Raw genomic sequence first — 22,498 nt, forward strand, 5'->3', positions numbered from 1 at the left:
AGTATCCGTCGTTTTGGCGTCAACTTAAAACTGGCCACCAGTATCTTACTAGTAAGTAAGTCTTAATTTATTTGAAGTTAACCTCAGAGTTAAGCATGAACTTAATATTATACATCCTACTGGGTTTTCTTTATAACGGGGTTGTGCGCCTTTGTCTCCAACATTTCAATGTTCAAGTTGCAAGTAGGGCTCCAAGTCACTACTTCCCACCTAAAAATAGTCCCAAGTGTATGAAAGACACGGGCCTTGAAAGGAAAGACCGGATATATCAAGATCCTTGGCTTTGTTCCTTATCTCTCTATAGTCCTTAGACGAGGAGTCGTATGCAAGAGCCAATTCTTGAGGAAGTTCTAAAGTTGGTAGAGTAAAACCCGTAGCCCTAAGACCCAGACCCTGGACTCCTTGGCACGGGTTCCAGTTGAGCGGGACCCAAAAGAAACCAGTTGAACGGGACCTGGAAGGGTCCAAACGCAGCAGGTAGCCGGGGCTAGATGTATCGAGCCCAGTTCATCTAGTTTTATCGAATATAACTATTTTACTCCACAGAGGGTAAGGATCCGGATTGTCAGCGGTAAAGACGTACTTCTTCCGGCAGAAGAACCTCTTTCGCTTAAGGTTTTCTGGATTTATCAAAGCAAAATCTTTCGATACCTGCTGAATACTCTGGCTATTGACATATACTGTGAGAAGACGTGACCTTCACCTCAACGCCTTATTGGCGCCTGTAATGGTCTACTGAGAGGAATCTGCAGCCCCCCTGCTCCACCCTCATCGGCAATAGCCGATATCATCGCATATGTCGCCCGCATGCTGCACTCTGCGAATCACCGAGCGGTCGCAATTGGTCACCGTACCGATCCCTGCTAGCCCAATGCTCATCCAGAAATCCGCCAGAAGGCCCTTCAGCACATGCTTCGCACCATTGCGCCCGTCGATTCCGAAGCCGAAAATCACTGGCCGCCCAACCAATACAGCCTTGGCGCCCAGTGCAAGTGCTTTGATGACGTCCACGCCAGTTCGGACTCCCGAGTCGAACAGCACCGTAATTCGATCGCCGACGGCATCGACAATCTCTGGAAGGACGTCCAGGGACCCAATGGCACCGTCGAGTTGACGACCTGCCAGGTTTTGTAAGTTATGTGCGTCCAATAGGTTCAGTTATTTCGGTAAGTCAGGAATCACACACCGCCATGATTTGAGACCACAACCCCGTCACACCCATATTCCACCGCTTTCTTCGCATCCTCCACATGCTGGATGCCCTTCAAAACAATGGGCCCATCCCAATGTTGCCGCAAGAACGCCAACTCCTCCCAGGTATGGGGCCCGCTGGCGGCAATTTGATAGAGCCATGCGCGCGACGCACCCAGAATGTCCTCTTCGATGGTGCACCCAGCCTCTTTTTCAAATTTCTCTCGGAAGACCGGGTCACTAAACCCGACCTGGCACCCCACCCCGCTGAGGAAAGGGACGTAGGCATTATCCAAGTCAGCTGGACGCCACGCCAAAGACCAAGTGTCCAACGTGACGACCAATACCGAGAATCCGTTAGCCTTGGCGCGGTTTAGGAGTGACAGCGTGATGTCATTATCCCGGGGCCAATAAAGCTGATACCATCGCTTGCCATGCTTGCTGGCCGCAGCCACCTCTTCAATGGTGCTCGTGGCAGCCGTACTCATGACGTAAGGTACCCCTACTTCCTGGCAGACCTCTGCCAGGCCCGTTTCCTTGTCCTCATGAAAAATACCTTGCACGCCGATGGGTGCCATGATGAGCGGATTATCGTATTTCTGCCCGAAAAGCTCGACGGACACATCCTGATCGTCCATCTGATAGTGTCATAATGGTCAGCATTTTCGATTTACGAGTCCTCAACTCCATTTTGAGGAAAGAATACTGACACTGCGCAGCATCCGCGGAATTCTGAAGGTTTGATTTAGCCCATAGTTCCCACAAATCAAGATGCCAGAAAGGGCTTTACTAAACTCACAACTTCCAGGCCCGAAACGCCGATCGGTTGCTGTCCATTGTCGCCTTCTCACCCGCACCTCCAGCAACGTAATTGAATGAGCGCTCACCTAGCGCCTTCCGCGCCTGTTCCTCCAGTAGGCGAGGATCCGTCGTGACGCTAGGCCGGATGCCCTGCAAGACACCCTTGCCATAGATTTCAGTTTGGTAGCTCCCGTAATTGTCAGACATGGCCGGTAAAAGTCGTGCGAAGTGCGGTACGAGAATGAGTCGGTCAATGCTGCAAAGTAGGGGGATAAGGTATGAGTCTTTTGCGGACCAGTGTCTTAGCAATAATGTGGCATGAGAATGGTCGTTCAAATCTTAGAAGATTCAAGCTCGGCTCTTTGGCGCGGGGCCTCATACCAGCCGAGGTTCATCGAAGATCTACCCCACGATCGTCGGATCAGATGTTTGCGGGGACGCTTTCCGCTTTTTCATCGGATCCATTTTCGAACAATATTGAATGGGTGAGACTCCGCAAAAGACAGTAATCGCGCGCCTGGTACGCAAATCTTCCAAGGTGAGGGACGGACAGTCCATCCCGCGTCTTTCGCGTCTTTCGTTCCGGCAATGAATACCCTGAACAATGCCGATCACAACTGCAAAGCCCAAAGTTCGGCCTCAGGCACCTTCCAATTCAGAAGTACTTTGGAACTAGGAGCACTGAACCAACGACAATCGCACAGTTTTGCCTCTTGCGCATCTTTACCTCCATGATGACTGCCCAATTCCACTTCCCCATGTCAATGTCATGAATGGGCCTGGTGCTAAGGTCCCATGGGGACAGGTTGGGACAGGACATGGCATATACAGGTATAGAGAGGAAAAATTTGAGGGAACCACCACATTTGGATGGCACCAGCTGAGCAGGCGAGATGATAGTATTCGATGAAACTCCACAGGAGGGTGCCGATCTGAATCAAGACTAAAGCTTACTCTTTCATCTAAAGCAGTCAACCCCTTTTACAAGGGGGATTCGCCAGGGGTTCAATCTCAGGGCGAGTTTCAGCTCAAGTCTACTAATAGGATATAGAGCGGCCCTTTGGCCCCGCTCCACTATCATTATATAGGCTCGGCTTCAGATCAAAGGATCTCGATATGGCATCAAAGGCGCTTTCAACCCCGCTTCGATGGCGTCTCGCCATCGAATCCCATTGTTCCTTGACAACAAATCTGTAACTCTGAGTGTTCTAAAATGACAGGCACCGACTATTTACACGGTCGGCTCCTTAGATAAGAAAGTTACGACTTTCAGCCGAGAAAGCGAAGGTTTGTTAATACAGTACTAACAGCACTGTGTGTTCCGATATACCTCCTTAGGGGTGTGCGGGTCGCCAGGTTAAACTAGGAGGCCTAAGGTGCTCAACCCAAAATCAACCATTAATATGATCTTGTTGAGTGTGGATGAAACTATGTTTACTTCGTACGGCTCCATAAGATAAGCACATCTTTTATCCCCAGCTTCCGACAGCTGTCGTCGAACTTACTTCGAGAAAGGATCTTTGTTAAGCTATCTACAGGTATCTGGGAAGTAGGGATCTATTTAAGTTCGAGTACTCCTCTTTGAATTTGTTTATATGATCAGCTTTAACGTAAATAACTAACTAATTAACCATAAGGCTAGATATTGAGGCCCGCTCAACTGTAACCCGCCTGGAGCCCTGGAGATCTACGAGAAGCTGACATGATATCTCTGGCTCAACTGTACCCCCTGTGAGTCCTTTTACGTCGGAGCCGGAGAGATAGAATAAAAATAGGACCCAATACTGGGCGACATCTCGCAGATACCGACCGAGGCCAATTGCACACAAATCACAACGGGTGGGTCTCCGTGGAGTGCTTCCGACGTTTCAATGGGGCCTATTCTTAGGGAGGCTCTAAGCTCAAAGGGACTTCAGGCATCTCGGCCCTGGCACGTGTAGGGGCTGGGTGCCATCGACATCGCCCCCCTGGCGGTTCTAACCGGCTAGTGAGGCCTTGGCGTAAGCGAGATATGCAGGACCCTGATAGTCACGGCTATCGCCGCGACAAGTCAAAGCCAAGTGACTCATGCAAAGTACGTACGTTAGCTGTAAAGCAGGCTTTGGTTGAGGCGTCCGAGTTTTATGGGCTCATCTGGGCGGCGGTCTTGGCTGATGCAAGTCGCGTAGGGCATCAGGCCCGAAAGCCGAGACAAACATGAACAAGAGACAAATCGAGATTTCTATCGCGGTGAGCCAGAAGAGCCTCCTAAAGTGGGAAAAACGGGGGCGGAGCACTAGGCCGCTAACAATAGCCTAGCTGGACCTTGCCAATCAGAGCCAAGCCTTGGCTCCTTTATCTCTGCCAATCACCGTGGTTGTATCAACTCGCAGGAGCTCCATACCAAGATTGGCTTTGGCCGCTTTGGCCCCAAATACCCTGCGCCCAAGGCTTCTCGTCTGAATACTACGCCTCAAACACACCAAGGGAGTCTAGCGTCGAAAAAAAAAAAGAGGAACCCGCGGCTTAAAAAGACTGGCGTTTTCCCCTGTCACAATGGATTCTTCAAGATTCTGAATCCCCAGGTATCACATATCCACATTCATGATGCATTCTGCCTGGATCCTCTCTTGCCTGGCCGCTCTGGCCGCTGCCCAGACAACGACCGTCCAATGGATGGGCTTCGACGAAACAGACGGATATGATATCTCGCCCGATGAGTTCAAGAACTATGTCGGGCGTGTTGTCGCCATGGATAAGGCCGCCACCACCTACGAGGTCAACTGCGCTAGCGACAAGAAGTGCGGAATCAAATCGGATCACCCCATGACCCTGGTCCAGGGTCCCGAGACCTTCAGTGTCACCATGAACGTGGAAGTTATGACCATGGGCGGGACAGCTCTGCTCGATGGTCGACGTGAATGTACTTTTACTTCCTCCTCCGAGTCGGCTTCCTGCACTATGGCCTTGAGTCTCTCGGTCTCGGTCGAGGGCACTTCCACCTCTACTTCCATACACTCGGCCATGAGCAGCATCGATCCCTCTGAAATCGAGTACTACCCTCTTACCGTCACGGGGGGTGTGTCTGCTCCTACGGCCAGTGCCACTACTTCTACTTCTGCCGTAAGCACCAGTGCCACTACCTCTACTTCTGCCGTAAGCACCAGTGCCACTGGTGCTGCTGCTCCTGCTTCTGGGCCTATGGCCACCGCCGCGCCACTGGGCGCTGCCGCCATGGCTGCCATTGCGGCCCTGCTCTAAGGGAATGGCGATTTTTGAATTGGGGTATAACACCAACTGAAGAATCTGAAGAATTGACGTTACGGAAAGATCACGATGGATGATTTGTTACTTAATTCCAAAGCTTTTTTTACGCATAGCCAGAAGATACCAATATTCATCATCTGTTTTACATGATAGAACCATTCCTTCCATTATCCTTCCATTACCCTTCCTTTACTATAAGTAAACTTCCGAGTTTTCCAAAGAGGCAAAACAATCACAACCACCAAACCACGGTCGCTATCGGTCATGGAGGCTCAATTCATCATCATACCATCATTGACCTCATGCCTTAGCCACCATCAACTTATTCTACCCCAGTCATCCCAGACTCTGCATACATACCCCAACTCGAAATACCCAACTTGTCTATACTCCTCGCCCAATTGCACAAAAAGCCCTCACCATGCCCTCCTCCATCTGGAGCAAGCCCGAGACAAGCACCCGCCCCATCGCCATAAACAGCCCCGGAGTAATAGTCCGCCGTGTAGCCATGATGTGGGCAGCAGCCCGCTCCGATATCATGAGCCGCGAAAAAGCCTCCAAAACCCACGCCAAGAAAGACCCGCAAGCCTCTAAGCTGGGCACGCAGTCCACCCCCGCCAGCGGAACCACCCTAATGGTCAACGCTGTCCACAGCGCCCGGACAGGCATCGACGCCATGCCTGCGAACCTGGACATGAAGACCGACATCTGGGGCCAAGTGGACTCGTCGCAGTCGTCGCAGCGGCTCCCGAACACGGGATGTGACTACCGCAGCCTGGACGGGCATGAGTATATGGCGCCTGAGCAGACGAACTATGCGCTGACGAGCTGCGGGCGGACGGGCCCGACGATTTGCCCGTTTCGGATCGAGACGGTGCTATCGGCGAGCTTTCAGATTGTGCGTGCGAAGGAGGGTTCTGCTGGGTCGGTGTTTCATCGGATTCGGGCGGCGATCCAGTGCGAGTGTCTGCTTGTTATGGCGGATGGGGTTAGTGATGCGAAGATGATCGATGATATATTCAAGTCGTGGTTTAAGGCGGAGATGGGGCCTTGTATGATGATGGATCCGGTGTGGGACTTGGAAGTTGTTTTCGAGCAGCAGATGGGGCTCAATTTGGGGGAGAGGAATGGGAGAAGGCTTATGTTCGTAAGGGTAATTTGGGAGCTAAGGCCGGTATAGGGCTGGTGGGATAGAGTGCTAGGATGTGTATACAAAGGGGGGTGGGGGGGGGTATGTTTGAAAATACGGGGACAGAAGGAATCATAGTACTCGGGATTATCAAAAGTCAACATACGATATACACCACTCAAATCGGTGATATTCTTCATGGTGGGATCGTACTGCGTGTATCAGATTGTTGTGTCTCATTACTACTAAAGATATTGGGGTTGTTATTCGACAACAGACAAGAGACGTCTTGTCGTTCCGATGTACAAAATGTGTAAGGAAGCAGCCCGTGATCAGACAGTGGGAAGGGAAATGTACAAAAGGGTAATAGAACGGAAGAAGGGGGCGTGTAATGATAGAAAATCGTCTAGGAAACAAAAATCGGGCTATCGTAGAGACCCAGCAAAGCGGAAGTAGAATGGTGGGGGGGAACAGTAGGAGACGCGGGGAGAACGCAGATGGTGGACAGCAAAAGTGCTACAGGGGCATTAAGGCAGGCGCTAATCAGTTTCCAAGAGAATCCCGTGTTGGTCCAACAGTTCGGGCTCTTCAGGGGGTAAGACAAAGGGGTATAATGAGAAGTAGACATCGACATCGAGGGCGAAATCGTAGTTTCGCCAGACCATTAGGGTATAAGACGGCCATTAAAACAACAATGAGACAAAAAGGGGGCATATGAGCCAGACGGTCAGTGGCGAATATCATCATCAAGCAGCATTCAAGCAGTCTTTTTGCGACGATGAACTTTATATTCAGTCTTGGCAACACGCATGAAGACCTCGACGTCTTTAATCGGAACCCAGCTTGTGAGAACTTTCATTATATTCTCAAAGTCGGATTCAAGGATAATGTCGCGCATGCCATCAATTAGAGCAGCAGAAGTAGCATGAAGGACATCTAAACCCTGGCCAAAGGTGCCTCCATCTTTCTTACCGCCCTTTCCAGATGTCGGCGGTCGAGAATGGGCGGAAGGATCTTCGGCATCGCCAAGGAGCATGAATACATCCCAAACACGAAGTTGTGCGGGGAAAGGAATGGAATAATTAAAGAGAGTGAGGTACCAGCGTGTTCCATAAGCAGTGGGTGGAATGCCAACTTCAGTCTGTATCGTAGATCAGCCATCTGTTCTTTCTTTTTTTTTTTAGCGTAGGGGTTTCCTTACCAGTTGAGTGGCGACTTCGCCACCTGCGAGCCATTCACGTTCAAAGTCATCCAATGCTTCCATAAGACCGGCAAATCCAGACTTGTAGAGCTGCTCCAAGCCGCGTAATTTCCAAAGCCGAGCCAACATCACGAATGCATGTTCTTCATCGTAATATGCCAGTAACGTAGCTGTGATAGCTGCCATGCCTTGCACATAACCAGTATCAGGGAAGTACAATGACATAGCATGAAGCACGCGGAACAGTAATCTTTGTCCACCACGGTACCGTCGCCGAAACATAATATGACTTGAAATCGTGCGCGGCACATCGATATCGATTTGCATATCATCGGGAGAAGACATGTACTGGAATTCGTGAAAGGCATTGATGAGATCTTCCTCGGAAGGACTATCTGCATGACGGCTGGCGCTGGCCTCAAGAAAAGAATACCAGGCCGTTGAGCGCCACCGATCCGGAATACCCTTCCAAGTTCGCTCAATAAGCTTGGGGCTCCGTGTATCAAACTCGAACTTCATGCCTCCGCCATCCCGGCTCTTCTTCACCGGTTTAGCCATCTTCGTCCATTTATCCTCGCGTTCCCACTCCTTCTTTCGAGCTGCACGTGCGGCTGGAGTGTCTTTCCCTTCGGTAGCTTCCTCTTCTTCTATTGGTAGCGTGAGCATATCAGCCGCTTCGTCAGTCACTTTGCGATCTCGGTTGTGGGGAAGATGGTTGGTGGCAGAGCGCAGACGCGATCCATTGCGTCGTATGGGCGCACTGTTTGTACTGGCAGATGATGATGGACGACCCGTATTAGAGCTCTGGGACATATTGCGGGTTGGAGAGCGAGTACTGAAAGAGCGATTGCTAGCTAGAGCTGTGGGCGGGCGGATGGAGCGTCTCCGCCTCGGAGTCTCCGAAGCCAGTAAAAGGCTTGTGGTCACTCGTTGGATGGGATGAGGCTCCGAGCCACTGTCAGTAGGTGCGGCATGGATGAACCCATACCGATCTACCTGCTCTGCACCCACGTTCTGCCAGTATTCGACACCACCTGCCAACTCTTCGGTTTCTCTTTTCAGTCTGTTGCGCTCTACTTCGGCAGATGCTCTCCCGGTATCCCCTGGAGGAGGCTTGATCATATCCGCAGCCGGGGTTGATACTGTTTCAATGTCAGAGTTGGAGTTCTCCTCCAAGATATCGCTGTGTCCCGATTTCATGGATTTCGCCACATCCGCGTCGGTCACCCGGTCATCGCCTCTCTCATACATGAGCCGGACGCGACGAGAGAGCATGTCTTCATCGGAGGAGATGGCTCTAGTATTGAGGAGCTTCGGACGCTGACGAGTGGTACCATTGGACTGCGATAGACGACGGTTCACGCTCAGCGTATCACTGACCCCGTCCCCTTGACTCGGGGAGGGCGAGATTTCGGAAGTCGAGCCTCCGTCTAGCTGAATGGATTGTTGTATGGAACTCCGGTCTGATTGATCAACCGATTGCTGATCCACTGGCTTCAGGGGGTTCCTCGGGCGGATCAAACTGCCATGCGTAGTAAACTTCATTGATTGGGCCAATCCATCAAGGCTCCCAGTTGGGATGTCGGTGTTGATTCCACTGAATGTTGAGTCGATTTGCGGGACCGGGGGGGGTTTCTTCCGAGCTTAACTTGCGATCAAAATCTCCAGATCTCTTGCGGAGACCGTTCCATTTGCGCTCTGACCAACGAGATCCAGGTCGAGACCCAGGGCGCGAGGGGGGGCCGAGAGGGGCTATCATTGATCAAGATACTGGGGACGCTGCGTAACGAAGGCGCCCTCGACCTACGGCGTTCACGAGTGGGCGAAGGGGGTTGCGCTTCGGTGGTCGGTGGTGCTAGTCCCTCATTTCCATGATTCTTCAAATGTTCGCGTGAGGAGGCGGGGCGTCTCTCGGAACCAGGGGAGGCGGCGCTGGTGCTGAGCGATCGGCCATTGGGGTCCGGTGGCGTGTCGTTCGGCGCCGGTAGTGAGACAGATCGGATGGCGACAGGACGGTCGCCCGGAAGAGTGTCTTCGTAGGGGACGGGGGCTGCTCGGATTGTCGGAGGTGACTCCGATCCAGTGGACGTTGCAGGGGTCTCATTCACCATTATCCCGGCATGGCTTGTACACAGGCGTGCAGAGAATCAGTAACACAAGAGAGCGAAGTGGAGAGAAGTCAACGGGAGCGTGAAAAAGGAGCGATTCCGCATCACCGTCCAAGGGTCTGGAAATGAGAAATTATCCAGGAGAAGAAGCAGGAAAGGGTGGAGTCTCCGTACTAGGTCTTGGCGAGCCGTGGCTTTTTGTCCTGCAGGAATGAAAGATAACGGATAGATTACGATATTAAGATCGGTAGATACTCTGAGGGCCCATTCAACATCCTAGACTCGCATCTAATTCTAATCACTGGTAATCTGTCATTGCAATGCAGCCCAGTTGCAATCCCAGATTGTCCTGCGTCCCTCTTACCCCTTCTCCCGCGGACTGCGCAGCTGTGGGCCAATTCGACAGGGAGTGGAGCCCGCTAGTGCCTGGATGAACACTGTACCATGGTGTCATCTAGGGCAGGAAAGCCTAGAAGGGAGTCTTTTCGTGTTGTTAAAAATGGAAATATCCACTTGGATCATCTTTTTTTCTTTTTACGCCAGCTTCCTTCTTCTTTAGCTTAGACCTTCCCCTGCGTTATTCGGAAACCTTCGAATTGTTCAATTTGTATCTCCATGTACAGACCAGTAACGCGCAGAACGCCTGTGAGCCGCGGCCGTAAACCCAGCGGCTTAGCAGCTAGCGAATGCAATAGGCAAAATGGAACTAATCTCTTCACTGTACCGTTTAGATCCTACCGTGACCTTGTATGTTCAGAAAAGGAAAGACAAAATACTGAGGCCGATTAGGCCACTGTAGCCGTGTTGGCAGAGTGTCCGTCCCGAGCTGGCCTGTTCCGATCAATGGGCTCCTTTGGTAACAGCTCAATCTGCCGTACGAGGAAGCTCTTCTCATCTGTAAATTGATCATCATCGGTGCGATCTTCCAAGAACTTCGGCAAAAACCTGAGAAGTCGATCGCGGTTGTTGATCAGAATCCGCTGCACGGCTACAGACTTGTTTGGATTCGCCACGAAGACCTGCTTCTGTTAGAAAAGCCATCTTCTGAGGAATTGATAGAACACAAACCTTGAAGACGTGAAATCCTTCATATTGCACCATCTTGCGATCGTCTCGGAGAAGCTTCATGCAAAGTTTGAGGTTCTCTCCGCTTTCCACATAAGCCATCATCACATTGTAGTTCGCTCGGTCTAGTAAGATCTCGCCGAGAAGCTTAATACTTTGTCGCTTGGTGACGTACGACTCGGATTGCACTAGAATTTCATTGAATCGACCAAAGAACAGTTCAAAGTTTGTCGCAAGATATGCCGTTATTAAGCTCTTATGCCGTGTCAATATTTCCTAAAACAGCATTTGGTCAGCTGGCTATGGCTAGTTCAAGAACCTGAATCCTGATATTCGGATTGGTTTCCCACAGACTTACTCGAAAGGTGGTGAACGCGTCTGCGCTCACTTCAAAGTTGCTCTTATCAATCCAGTCAAAGAAGTGCCAAAATATCCCATCGCCGCGTTGTGGAAGGTTTGGTTTCAGCTCGGATAGTCGCACGGCGGGCTCACCATCCTTGGATTGATCATAAAGAATGACCGCAGCCACAACATCAAATTTCAAAGCCTCCCTTAAGATTACGCCACACGGCATGGCACTCTGGCTCTGAAGATACCCGCGGCATAGTTCAACAAGGATCTCTGGTCGGTGGTGCACAATATATGATATCACGGGAGGGTCTTTATCGGCCGCGTATGATGTTGGGCGGAATCGTAGGATATGGGAGAAGATAGTTTGGGTGTCTTTGCGAGCTTCGAACGGGAGTAGGTGGATCGAATGGGAAAGTTCATATAAAAGATCCTCCTGTAGTGTTGCCTGAACTAGGGCATGAACCTGCTCGGGTGATGTGTTGACCTCTATTAGGCATGTATGTCAGCAACGCATTGCAATTGTGTCCAAAGACCCGACGGAGTGATTGCAATTCGATGTCCAAATCGGAAGTGACCAATGGACTGACCTTGTGTCCCTTGAACAATGACCTTCATCTGGCTTAATTGTTTGGCGAGGTCTTCTTCGGTCTAATGTTGCGTTAGCGCGGGGAACGGTCAACACGAACGGGTTCGCGGACCTTTGAGCTGGGTGTCTCATGGATCCTTAATAGCAATTCTTTTGTTGCGCGGGCAATGTCTGCAGGCTGCCGCGACCGGCCACGGCCAAAAAGGAAAGCCATGTCTTCAGGGGTTGGAGACGAAAAAGAAGAAAGGGAGAAGGAGAGGCGAAGCCATGCACCGAACTGGTCACATCTTTGGTTCCGCAATAAACAAATGCGGGCGGGGCAACGGCCTTGGCCTGAGGCAGCAATCTCTGATAACGATTTTTTTATCGGTCGAATCTTCTACCCCTCCACGCCCAGAAAAAAAAGAAAAAAAAAGAAATAGAGGCTTTTCTTTGCCATACCTTTCTGACCTTCCCAATGGCCGACTCAAGCCGTGCTGGGGACCCTTCTGCTGGAGATGTCCCTGTTGACACTCGCTCCGTTTCAGAGGAATCAGACTCGAGTAACGAGGAGGGCTGGGAAGATGTTGAGCCCGATGAAGAATCTCAGCCAGTCATGAGCCTTTTCTCAGAGCAAGTGTTCCCTGACGTGCGGTCTATGCTCAAGGACTCGAAAGAAAATTATGATTTTGATCTACTCAAAATCCAGAAAGATCTTGGTACGCCAATTGAACAATCGTCCAGAATTCGAGCTTGGCAATGGAAACTAATACTTGAGAAATCTGAATAGGATTGGACTTCCTTGATACCATCAAGTTGGTCAATTACGTGCGCTCGCAGGTAAAAGCAGGAAATAAGTATCCCGACGTCTCGTCCAAGTCTAAATTCGAGGACGACGCCTACCTAAAACCCGTGCTCGAGGACGACGCTTTGTTGTACAGTTTGGATGATATTGCGGAGGATGCCCAAGATGCTGCCCCGGGAAGTGAAGCTGAGAGGAAGGTTATCGAACTCCAAGAGGAATTAGAAAGGCTACAATCTCAGTTCTCTGAGTACAGGATTGCTGTTCAGAAATCCCTCGAGGACCAGCTATCGAAGGAGGATGAAACCCTGGGTCTGAATGGGACCACCAGTTCGGAAGAAATAGCAGCAAACCGTGCATCCGAAATCGATGCGGATTATTTCGCGTCCTACGCTTACAACGGTACGATCGATATCCTCTCAATATGTTATGTATTTGCTGATCCCCGTTGGGTTTGCAGGCATTCACGAGTCCATGTTGAAAGATACAATCCGCACGGATGCCTACCGTGATTTTGTCTATGAGAACAAGCATGTTTTCAAGGACAAGGTCGTCCTTGATGTCGGCTGCGGTACGGGTATTCTGTCGATGTTCTGCGCCAAGGCCGGTGCTAAGAAGGTGATCTCTGTGGATAACTCGAATATTATCGACCGCGCTCGAGAGATCGTCTACGATAATGGACTGGGAGATGTGATAACGTACGTATATTGAGCTTGTGTGATTAAGTAATGAGAGCAGTCGAACTAACAGTGCCATGCAGATGTATCCGCGGAAAAATTGAAGAAGTCGAATTGCCGGTTGACCAAGTCGACATCATCATTTCCGAGTGGATGGGCTACGGACTTCTGTTTGAGGCCATGTTTGACTCCGTCATCTATGCTCGCGATCGTTATCTTGCTCCTAATGGTCTCATGGTACCCTCGCATGCTACCCTGCGGATTGCACCTTACGCAGACCCTGACTTCATTGCCTCTCACATTTCTTTCTGGGAAAATGTTTACGGCTTTAAGATGAACAGCATGCTGCTCAAGATCTACGATGAAGCTGTCGTTCGTGGAATTCATCCCAACACAATCGTTGGTGACTCCACGGTCTTCCTGCCTTTGCCTCTCCACACCATCACCGTCGAAGAACTGACCTTTTTGAAGAACTTCCAGGTGACTCTGAAAGAGGATATCGATGCCCTTGATGGCTGGGCTATTTGGTTTGATATTTTCTTTATGCCGTCGCGTGATTCGGATGTCCCCGAAGATGCCATTCCCTCGGATATGCAAAAGAAGGGATACGTTGCCTTCACCACCGGACCTGATGGAACCGAGACCCATTGGCAGCAGGTTGTCGCCCTTATTGACTACGACAAGAAGAAGCCATGTCCTCTTAAGAAGGGAGATGTCATCAAGGGTACTATTGGTTACCGGAAGAGGAGCAAAGAGTCGCGGGGGCTCGACATCAACATCCAGTGGGAAGGTGAGAATACGAAGGGCAACCAGAAATGGGGACTTCAATGAGTACTGGCAATTATGCAACCCAACCAAACTTGGGGTTCAATCCTGGAGTTTCGATGTGGTATACCCAACGAATCAAAAAGCTTTCATCAATGATACATCATCTGGAAATGAGGGGATTCAAACGTAGAATGAGATCAAACATGATAATTTTTGAGAGGTTCTTTCCACTTAATAAAGTAGAGTTGTTCAGGGCTTAGCGTAATTCGTGCCATGCGTATATCATTTCCGAGCTTGGTACAAGAACTTGAAATCAACTTCTCATGACCTTTAAAGTTTGTGGATCTTCCTCACGACGAGGCTCATTACGATGGCGACGGTGTGAATGACTCGACTCATGACGCGAATGTTCATCGCGACGACGCTCATCATGATGGCGACGGTGTGACCGGCTCGATTCGTGACGCGATCTTCGATGTGAATAATCGCCGTCCCGATTCTGATCTCGACTCCTGTCTCGGTGATGATGACGACGATGACGATCTTGATGATGATGCCGGTGAGAGTATCTGCGATCTCCTTTGTCACTGTCACCTCGCGTCGGCTCATCAAGTCTGAAGTCTTCGAGGCTATTGGCGGAATCAGAAAGTCGTCGATGGCGATTGGAGAGCTCTTCTTGTTCACGTCTGAGCGCATTAAGTTGCTTTTGTTTCTCTTCGTTCAAGCGTTTCTTCTGCTCCTTGGAAGCCTTCAGTTGAGACAACCCACGTTTCATAGCCACCAAGGGATCATTTGAAGTCATTCGGGCTTGTTCTCGTTCTCTGCGAAGTGGGTCCTCGTTTCCCCATACGTTCTTTTCCGGCATAGCATCTGGTGCAGCCGCATTCTGTTCACCAGAGGAATACCAGGGTCGACGGTTCATACTCTCCTTGAAGCCTGCCGCATTGGAGAAACGCATAGTGTATTGATCTTCATAGCTGCGTTTTTTCTTTTCTAATTCTGCCTCTGCATCTTTGTTTTTTTCGGCTTGCTTGTTCGGGCCTGCCTGGGGAAGAGGTTGATGTGACCGGCACTATCCAACAGCGGCGCCTCTGCTTCTTGGTCCCGACGAGAGGCAATGAGTAACTCTTCGCGCTTTGCATTTGCTTGTGCTGCATCTTCCCGTGCATATCTGATATCTCGATCGGTGTCATCCTCCCCGGCAAGACGCCGTCTCTTGCGGTAACGTCCTGCATCGTCTATTGGCTTTCGGTCTTGTCGGAATACCGGGTCGGCTGCGGTATGTGACGGCGGCGGGGGTGGAGGAGTAGAAGGACGCTCTCCACGTAATATCTGAATGCGGCGCTGCGCATCAATTTCTTGCATGCGGCGCTCTTCCTCTTCCTCGCGCGCCTGCGCCTGGGCCTCGTCGCGTTTGACGCGGGCAATGTTCTCGGGGTTGTAAACGTTCCATGACTTCTTGCCTAGCAGGTGCCTTTTTCGGTTAATACGCTTGCAGCTGATATTGCAAAATACGAGTTTACTCACAATGGCATGGTTGAAAGTGCGACGGATCAATCAGGATGATCGTAAGGTAGAACGATAGTACTCGCAGGGTAAGCGATCTGGTGTCTTATCGATAGCAGAGGCGGTCGCCGTATCGATAAGGCCCCCACCGCCTGGTGCTGTTTCCGACCCAGTTGAAGGTGCTCCAATTCCCCAACTTCTCTGCCTATCTTTGTTTTAGCGGTTGGCTGTTCGAACCCGGTTATCTCCCAACTGAATTGCCCTAGCTCTGTACCAAGTGGCCATTTGTACCCGGAAAGTCGTTGCCTGCGCTTGACGACAAGTGGCGCTCCCGCCAACCTCCCCTAAATACCGCCCTGCCCTCCGCATCCTTCGACATAACCACTTCATTTGAGGATGTTCAATCGCAAAGACTTCCCGTCTGTTCCGAATCCTTTTGCGTCGAGGCCCGATCCGGGGCGTCCCTCCCCGCAGGATACTCGAATCCTAACCAAGCGCCACCGAGGTAAGCTAACGGTCTCGCCACCTCACCTCTGGCCCTTATAGCTGACAGCTTCCACTAGAGGATATGGAGGCCCACCACCCGGTGGCCGCCCTGCGCAACCTTTTCCAACCCGTTCAGCCGGTGGAGGTCGCCCGGGAGGCCAGACTTGGACCCTCTACCCGAGCAAAAGCCCTAACGAGAACTTTACATTCGGTAACCTGTATGTAGCTTCCACTCGCTCTCCTAGCACTTTGTCAACACCTACTAAACCATTTTAAGTGTGGCGGTTTCACCACAGGATATCCCGCCGAGCCGCGATGGCACCGACATATTCCTCCTCATCAATGACCTTTACGTCTTCTCTGCTCGCCCGCTAGAGGGCTTCCCTCCAGGCTATATTAGCATGTCGGACCCTCAGCGCACATGGGCTAACATTGGATTGCGAGATGCGATCAAGGTTCAGACTTATGATCCATTTAGCCAGTCCGGTCAGCCATACCTTGGATCCGCGGATGTTGAAGTCAGCTTCGCATCCGCCAAGAAACGAGTAGAAACGCCGTATGACCAGGATGAACTCGCCTCTGCTGTTATCAAGGTACGCATTTATGATAACTGTTCAGAGAATGCCTACTAATTTGTATAGAACTTTGAGAACCAACTTATTGCTCCCGGTCAACGGATTCTGATGGATCATAGATCTATTCCCCTTCTTTTGGTAGTAAAGACTGTTCAACGTGTCGATCTGACCTCTGAAAAGGCCGGCGCGTCTGGAGAAGTCGAGACTGAACCTACAGCTCGGGCTATCATCACTCGCCACACGCAGTTTAACTTCTTCAAAGATTCTCAAACAGGCATCAACGTGAAGGCTTCCAATCGCCGCCCGGCGGCAAACTCGATCATTCAGCCTGGATTCAAGTTTGCGGATATGGGAATTGGTGGTCTGGATTCTGAGTTCAGTACTATCTTCCGCCGTGCCTTTGCATCCCGTATCTTCCCTCCTGGCCTCGTTGAGAAGCTTGGTATTCAGCACGTCAGGGGTATGCTTCTTTACGGACCGCCAGGTACTGGCAAAACCCTCATTGCTCGACAAATCGGAAAAATGCTCAACGCTCGTGAGCCGAAGATTATCAACGGCCCCGAGGTCTTAAATAAATATGTTGGTGCATCCGAAAGAGAACGTCCGAAAGATGTTTGCAGACGCCGAGAAGGAATATAAGGCGAAAGGTGATGAAAGTGGTCTTCACATCATCATTTTTGACGAACTGGACGCTGTGTGCAAACAGCGTGGTAGTGGCGCCGGTGGAGGTGGCACCGGTGTTGGTGACAGTGTCGTTAACCAGCTTTTGTCCAAGCTGGACGGTGTCGAGCAGCTCAACAACATCCTGTTGATTGGCATGACTAACCGTATGGACATGATCGATGAGGCTTTGCTTCGTCCCGGCCGTTTGGAAGTTCACGTCGAGATTTCCCTTCCTGATGAGAAGGGCCGTGTTCAGATTTTGAACATTCATACCGAAAAGATGCGCAAGAACGACGTGATGGACACCGATGTGGATCTCGACGAGCTCGCACACTTGACTAAGAACTTTTCTGGTGCTGAAATTGCTGGTTTAGTCAAGGCCGCCTCATCTTTTGCCTTCTCTCGCCATGTGCAGGTCGGTACCATGGCTAGCATCGGTGACGATGTGGTCAACATGAAGGTTAACCGCAGCGATTTCTTCCATGCTCTTGATGAAGTGAAGCCTGCCTTTGGTGTGTCTGAGGAGGAACTCTCCAGCCGTATCCAATATGGTGTTATCCACTACTCCCAGACTATTAGCGAAATCTTGCGGGAAGGTGAACTCTTCGTCAAGCAGGTTGGCCAAGCAGAGTCGACGCCACTCTTCTCTGTCCTTCTTCATGGACCTACGGGCAGTGGCAAGACAGCATTGGCTGCTCAGATTGCCATCAATTCTGGATTTCCGTTCATCAAATTGATTAGCCCCGAGGACATGGTTGGGTTCAGTGAGCCAGCGAAGATACAGCACATCAGCCGTATCTTCGACAGTGCCTATAAGTCGCAAACTAGTATTATCGTCGTCGATAATATCGAGCGTATCATCGACTGGGTACCCATCGGCCCTCGCTTTAGCAACAGTGTCCTGCAAGCACTGTTGGTGTTCCTGCGCAAGCAACCCACGCACGGACGTCGTCTCCTCGTCTTGGCAACGACCACCGAGCGTGCCTTGATGAAGCAGCTAGACGTGTATAATTCATTCAACTCCGATATCATGGTCCCTAACGTGAACTCCTTCGGCGAGCTGCGACATGTGATGGACCAGTCTGGTGCTTTTGAACCTCAGGAAGTTGCACGGGCCTTGGAAAACATTGGTGGGCTGGCAGATGATGGCCGAATCAGCGTTGGTATTAAGAAGGTCCTGCTTGGAATAGAGACTGCCAAGCAAGACGATGACAAGGTAGGCCGGTTTGTTCGTGTTATCAACCGTGCCATTGAGGAAGAACAATCCTTTTCTTAGATAGTGAATGGTTAGCAAGCGTGGCTAGTTGTCTTGTAAGAATGAATTTTGATTCGATCTTCAAGGACTTGAGCTAAATCGCATTGTGCCGAGTAAGTACTAGGGATCCCTGAAGCTTGTTATGTGGACATGGCTTGCATCGGTAGACAAGCGTTGCGTGCACGTGCTACGCCGAAAGTAACGAATAGTAGTAAAGTTTACTTAGATCCCAATGCTCCCATTGGGCCTTGATTACACGATATTTGAACCAGCCTGTGGGGCCCATACTTACCCAAAGCAGCCTATGACCCAACTCTCGTTTCAGCATAGTCGCCAGCGCTATCTACGTACAAAACAGGCTTTATGTCAACAACAATACGTCTACAGCAGGGAATCTCGCCTCCTGAATGGCTGGAGACGCCTGTATCATACGGCTTATGTGTAAAACGAGTACCATTCGAAAGCTCCTGCCCAGCATAACCGAGCACGCACAAAGCGTATACACAAGAACCATCCAGAACAGGCAAAAGCCGACACGCAGTGCTATACAAACAAGATAAAATACGCCAAAAGCAGCATAGGCGTTAAAAATAAGCCACCAAGAAGTCCGTCCCAGTCCCAATACCGAGCAAAAATTGCCGATTTTTTCCCAATTCGTCAAAGCAGTCGTCAGAATAAGCAAAGAAACAAAGCTACACGTAGCTCCTCCCGCTCAGTAGTCGCCATACGTGTAATTCTTCGCGGCCCGACGGTATTCGTCCGGGTGGGCCTTCTCGGCCTTGCTCTTGAGCGCGCTATTCGATCCTTGTCAGCCTTCTAGAACAACGCCAATTCCTTCTGTCGCTAATCTATCTGCCGCGTCGATCACTCCCCCCTGGCGCACGTGCCAAGCGGCGGAGCGGACGCTATCGAGACTGCACCCCGGTCCGCGGGGCGGAGCGGAGCGAATCGACAACCTCGCATGTAGGGCTGATGATCGACCCGGGGAGTTGGGGTGAGGGGTGGGGGCAGGGAGTTGCCAATATCTTACCTGACGCGCTTCTGGGTCCATTCGAGATCGCGCTTGGTCTCGCGGGCGGTCTTGAGTCCCTCGTTGAAGTTCGAGCGCAGGCCTTTCATGCGGCGCTGCGCCATGGCTTGCAGCTCCATCAGCTCTTGCTGTTTTGCGTGCAGCTCGCCGGATCTGCGCGGTGCACGTGTTAGCTTAATTAACTCAATTTCAGCCTCGCGCGAGCAAACCCTCGCTTTTCCCGTGGCAGCTCGTCGGCGCGGGTTTCGCGAGACAGCTTGCAATTCGCCCCTTTTGAGGGAGCAGGCAATCCGCTTTCTGTTTGCGCGGGATTGCGGTTTTAACTCACGTTTGTGCTTGTGTCACCAAATTGCGGTCCAGTGGAGTCGGATCAAACGCATTTTGCATGCGGTTGCTCACGACATCCATTACGTCGACTCCCGAGTACGAAGCAGAGCTCGACTCGTAATCGGCGCTAGGGCCAGCAGAGCTGAAAGTGAGTCCGCCAGAAGTGCGGCTGCCAGCAGTGGTGCTTGCATCAGAGTAATCCGTCGGCGAGCCTGGAACCCGTGAAATTGGGTACATGTTGGCTGGTGCCGGGGCCTTGGAAGGCATGCCCATGGGCAGGGCGGAGGGCTGGTAGTAGTGACGTTGAGAGGCCATTGTGGTGAAGTGGGAGGAGTCCTGTGCTAATTGATTGTTTAAAATAAAGTGTGGTGTGCCGTAAACCAAGACGATGATGTGCAGAAGGGTGATATAAGTCTTGTGAAGGTTGATATATGGAAATATCAAAGTCAAGCTAAGGCTCGAGTGGCAAGGAACTTGTAGGATTAGAAACGGAAGAAGGAGGAGAAGCAGGAACGCCAGACCAGACGAGGGAATTTATAGACTTCACCGGAGAGTCTTCCATCCGGCGGGGGGGGCCTCGTCACATCGAGAGGCAAGACTGGCAAGGATTAGAAAAAGCGCCATGACGGGGGCCATTGGACCATCGGAACGAGCTAGACTTCACCCCCTCCTCCAAGTCTCCCAATCCGCGGGCTTCGGCTGGGCCTCTCGCTCCGTATCTGTTCCCCGATTCGCCTCTTGGACCGCGCGGACCCCGCTCGAGGGGGGTGGGAAATCAAGTGTGTCTGACCCAGGATGCCATGTCCTCCACTAGGGATTCCGCCCTCCCCCGCTTGTCCACTCTGGGTCTTGGTCTACGTAACCCTCTATGATGTGATTCTTCCTAGATCTGCACATTGACAATCTTGTCCCAAAATTGGAGTGTTTCGGGTCAAGGACCTAGATTGGGCAGAGGGTTTGCAAGGGTGGAGGTGGAGGATTGGGGGAAGTATAAAAGACTAGACGTCTCCCCTCCTCGTGTTTCCACCTTTGCTTTCTGGTCCCGTTTTTTCCACCCCACTTTCGTCCCCTTTATCTTCTTTACTCCTTTTGACCTCTCAGACGATTCTCTCCGGAAGATAATGCAGTGGCTGGGAAGATGGAGAATGGCTCGAAGGTGGTTGATTCGCTAGATTGAGCGGCATGAAGGAACTGCGAACTACAGACGACCCGAACCGGTATGACCTACAACCCTGCACCCAACATGGCACGGAGCTCCGTATGGTGGCTTGAATGTTAATAATAAAACAGCTTTTATCTGTACTTGCCTGGGTTTTTTCTTCTTCAACACCCCATGGCCGCTCGTGAAGAACCACGAGAGAGTGGTGGGAAGCGGAATTTTGGCCCATCGGGTTTTCCTCCCGGCTTTTCCTTTTTTTGCCTTTCTGGAATTGAAAGGAGGCGGGGGGGGGGGCTGCAAGCCAAAACCCTGCCTGACATCATCTGGAGATCGAATACTCCTTCAAGTCTTTCAACAGGCCCAAAACCAGACGCCAGGCATCAAGGCGTATTGCGGCAAAGGTCACACGGAAGATCCATCAAGTTTCGGACATCGCTGCATGGCCCGACGAACCGTGGAGAAACAACAGGGGGCCCAAATCCCCGGCTATGGCCCCCCCTTCAACCATTCAGGCGCATATCTCGAAACAGAGTCATCCTAGTAGCATAGACAATGATCCTGTGTGACGGGTTTGTGTGAGATTGGGCCGCAGGGGGGAAACCACCAAATGGCCTCAACCTGGCAGATCCCTGCTTGACCCGTTTGCCGGCCGAGTTGCGGCTACTGTTTGCCTCTGGAGAAACGAAAAACGCCTCGCGCCTCCAACTGGCCAGAAGAGCATGGACCGGATTTTTGCAGCACAGACAAGCGCACTAGACGCCGAGTATAGCAAGACCAGCATCTCCCCACAGTCCATGCGCACCGATGACTTGCTTGTCTCGGCCCAGGCGAAGGGGTCTTTTGCAGGCCGTTGGCAAAGCAGAAGCCTCCTGCACGATCTCTCGTCTTCATTGGTCCCAATGCAAGTCTTGCTGACACCAAAACAACCCCGAAAATTACTGGGTGGTAACAAAAACCAAGTTCAGATTGAAAAAGGCTAAAAGGAGATACTAGGCCCTTCAAGGCGGACTTGTCCCATCAAAGCCAGTCATTGACGAAGCGTCGAGAACCTTGGACAAACTCTGGAAGCCACGATGTCGCCACCTTCGAGATGTCGTTGTAGACTGTTCATGATTCGAGGTACTTGGGTCATGTACAGTGTACATCTGCACCGAAAGCTGTCAGAGCTATGGACACGTTCTGCTGCATGCCTGGCAGCCTAATGAGGGCCAAATATGCCCCATTGAGATACGCCCTACCACCGAATTACACAGTACCACCACCCTCCTCTGCGCAGACGATCGAATGTCATTGGACTTTAATGGCTCAGCTACTCCCTTCTCCCCAGGCGGCCAGGGATGATAAGCAGCGAACTATTTCCCGGGCCCAATGGCTGGTCTTACTAGATCAGACAATCGGGCAGCACAGTCCATGACGGGCAGGGCAGCCCAGCAACCTTTCTCCGTTCCTCGTCATAGCCCCCTCTCGGGTCGTTTGTCCGTTCACCAGCCGCTGATCTTCCCCTCCGAGCCTCTCGCCTTTCGAAGCAAAAAGCCAACCCAAAGCCCAATCTTTGGGTCGGCTGGGTCCTTTCGGTCCTGCTCGTATTGTTTG

General features: G+C 51.3%; 10 protein-coding genes across 10 annotated transcripts; 4 read left to right on the forward strand and 6 right to left on the reverse strand.

Annotated features, from left to right (window-relative positions):
* Window positions 1-768: 768 nt before the first annotated feature.
* Window positions 769-2,199, reverse strand: N7468_004322 (lactate 2-monooxygenase; the record flags this gene model as incomplete). The annotated part of the gene is made up of 4 exons (XM_058473619.1): window positions 769-1,118; window positions 1,187-1,829; window positions 1,902-1,923; window positions 1,991-2,199. 4 exons carry the CDS (start codon window positions 2,197-2,199, stop codon window positions 769-771), a joined length of 1,224 nt encoding a protein of 407 aa, XP_058332622.1.
* Window positions 2,200-4,578: 2,379 nt separating this feature from the next.
* Window positions 4,579-5,232, forward strand: N7468_004323 (uncharacterized protein; the record flags this gene model as incomplete). The annotated part of the gene is made up of 1 exon (XM_058473620.1): window positions 4,579-5,232. The coding sequence occupies one exon, from the start codon at window positions 4,579-4,581 to the stop codon at window positions 5,230-5,232; it is 654 nt and encodes a 217-aa protein (XP_058332623.1).
* A 427-nt stretch (window positions 5,233-5,659) lies between these two features.
* N7468_004324 (Dehydrogenase multihelical) lies at window positions 5,660-6,418 on the forward strand (the record flags this gene model as incomplete). Its single annotated transcript, XM_058473621.1, has 1 exon — window positions 5,660-6,418. One exon carries the CDS (start codon window positions 5,660-5,662, stop codon window positions 6,416-6,418), a length of 759 nt encoding a protein of 252 aa, XP_058332624.1.
* A 706-nt stretch (window positions 6,419-7,124) lies between these two features.
* N7468_004325 (putative TBC domain protein) lies at window positions 7,125-9,679 on the reverse strand (the record flags this gene model as incomplete). Its single annotated transcript, XM_058473622.1, has 4 exons — window positions 7,125-7,508; window positions 7,569-9,165; window positions 9,218-9,320; window positions 9,376-9,679. The coding sequence occupies 4 exons, from the start codon at window positions 9,677-9,679 to the stop codon at window positions 7,125-7,127; spliced, it is 2,388 nt and encodes a 795-aa protein (XP_058332625.1).
* Window positions 9,680-10,461: 782 nt separating this feature from the next.
* Window positions 10,462-11,892, reverse strand: N7468_004326 (Mo25 family protein; the record flags this gene model as incomplete). The annotated part of the gene is made up of 5 exons (XM_058473623.1): window positions 10,462-10,695; window positions 10,745-11,017; window positions 11,100-11,578; window positions 11,680-11,740; window positions 11,791-11,892. 5 exons carry the CDS (start codon window positions 11,890-11,892, stop codon window positions 10,462-10,464), a joined length of 1,149 nt encoding a protein of 382 aa, XP_058332626.1.
* A 243-nt stretch (window positions 11,893-12,135) lies between these two features.
* N7468_004327 (protein arginine methyltransferase RmtB) lies at window positions 12,136-13,967 on the forward strand (the record flags this gene model as incomplete). Its single annotated transcript, XM_058473624.1, has 4 exons — window positions 12,136-12,376; window positions 12,448-12,861; window positions 12,920-13,157; window positions 13,220-13,967. The coding sequence occupies 4 exons, from the start codon at window positions 12,136-12,138 to the stop codon at window positions 13,965-13,967; spliced, it is 1,641 nt and encodes a 546-aa protein (XP_058332627.1).
* Window positions 13,968-14,234: 267 nt separating this feature from the next.
* Window positions 14,235-14,862, reverse strand: N7468_004328 (uncharacterized protein; the record flags this gene model as incomplete). Its single annotated transcript, XM_058473625.1, has 2 exons — window positions 14,235-14,533; window positions 14,589-14,862. 2 exons carry the CDS (start codon window positions 14,860-14,862, stop codon window positions 14,235-14,237), a joined length of 573 nt encoding a protein of 190 aa, XP_058332628.1.
* A 35-nt stretch (window positions 14,863-14,897) lies between these two features.
* On the reverse strand, window positions 14,898-15,439 carry N7468_004329 (uncharacterized protein; the record flags this gene model as incomplete). The annotated part of the gene is made up of 2 exons (XM_058473626.1): window positions 14,898-15,378; window positions 15,432-15,439. The coding sequence occupies 2 exons, from the start codon at window positions 15,437-15,439 to the stop codon at window positions 14,898-14,900; spliced, it is 489 nt and encodes a 162-aa protein (XP_058332629.1).
* Window positions 15,440-15,806: 367 nt separating this feature from the next.
* On the forward strand, window positions 15,807-18,410 carry N7468_004330 (AAA family ATPase SEC18; the record flags this gene model as incomplete). Its single annotated transcript, XM_058473627.1, has 5 exons — window positions 15,807-15,915; window positions 15,964-16,114; window positions 16,174-16,489; window positions 16,538-17,050; window positions 17,082-18,410. The coding sequence occupies 5 exons, from the start codon at window positions 15,807-15,809 to the stop codon at window positions 18,408-18,410; spliced, it is 2,418 nt and encodes an 805-aa protein (XP_058332630.1).
* A 691-nt stretch (window positions 18,411-19,101) lies between these two features.
* Window positions 19,102-20,061, reverse strand: N7468_004331 (KxDL motif-containing protein; the record flags this gene model as incomplete). The annotated part of the gene is made up of 3 exons (XM_058473628.1): window positions 19,102-19,183; window positions 19,420-19,689; window positions 19,748-20,061. 3 exons carry the CDS (start codon window positions 20,059-20,061, stop codon window positions 19,102-19,104), a joined length of 666 nt encoding a protein of 221 aa, XP_058332631.1.
* Between the last annotated feature and the right edge of the window lie 2,437 nt (window positions 20,062-22,498).

This window comes from Penicillium chermesinum (genome assembly GCF_028974085.1).
Source record: "Penicillium chermesinum strain IBT 19713 chromosome Unknown utg000003l:1.0-5111272.0:1.0-5115320.0, whole genome shotgun sequence".
NCBI lineage: Eukaryota > Fungi > Ascomycota > Eurotiomycetes > Eurotiales > Aspergillaceae > Penicillium > Penicillium chermesinum.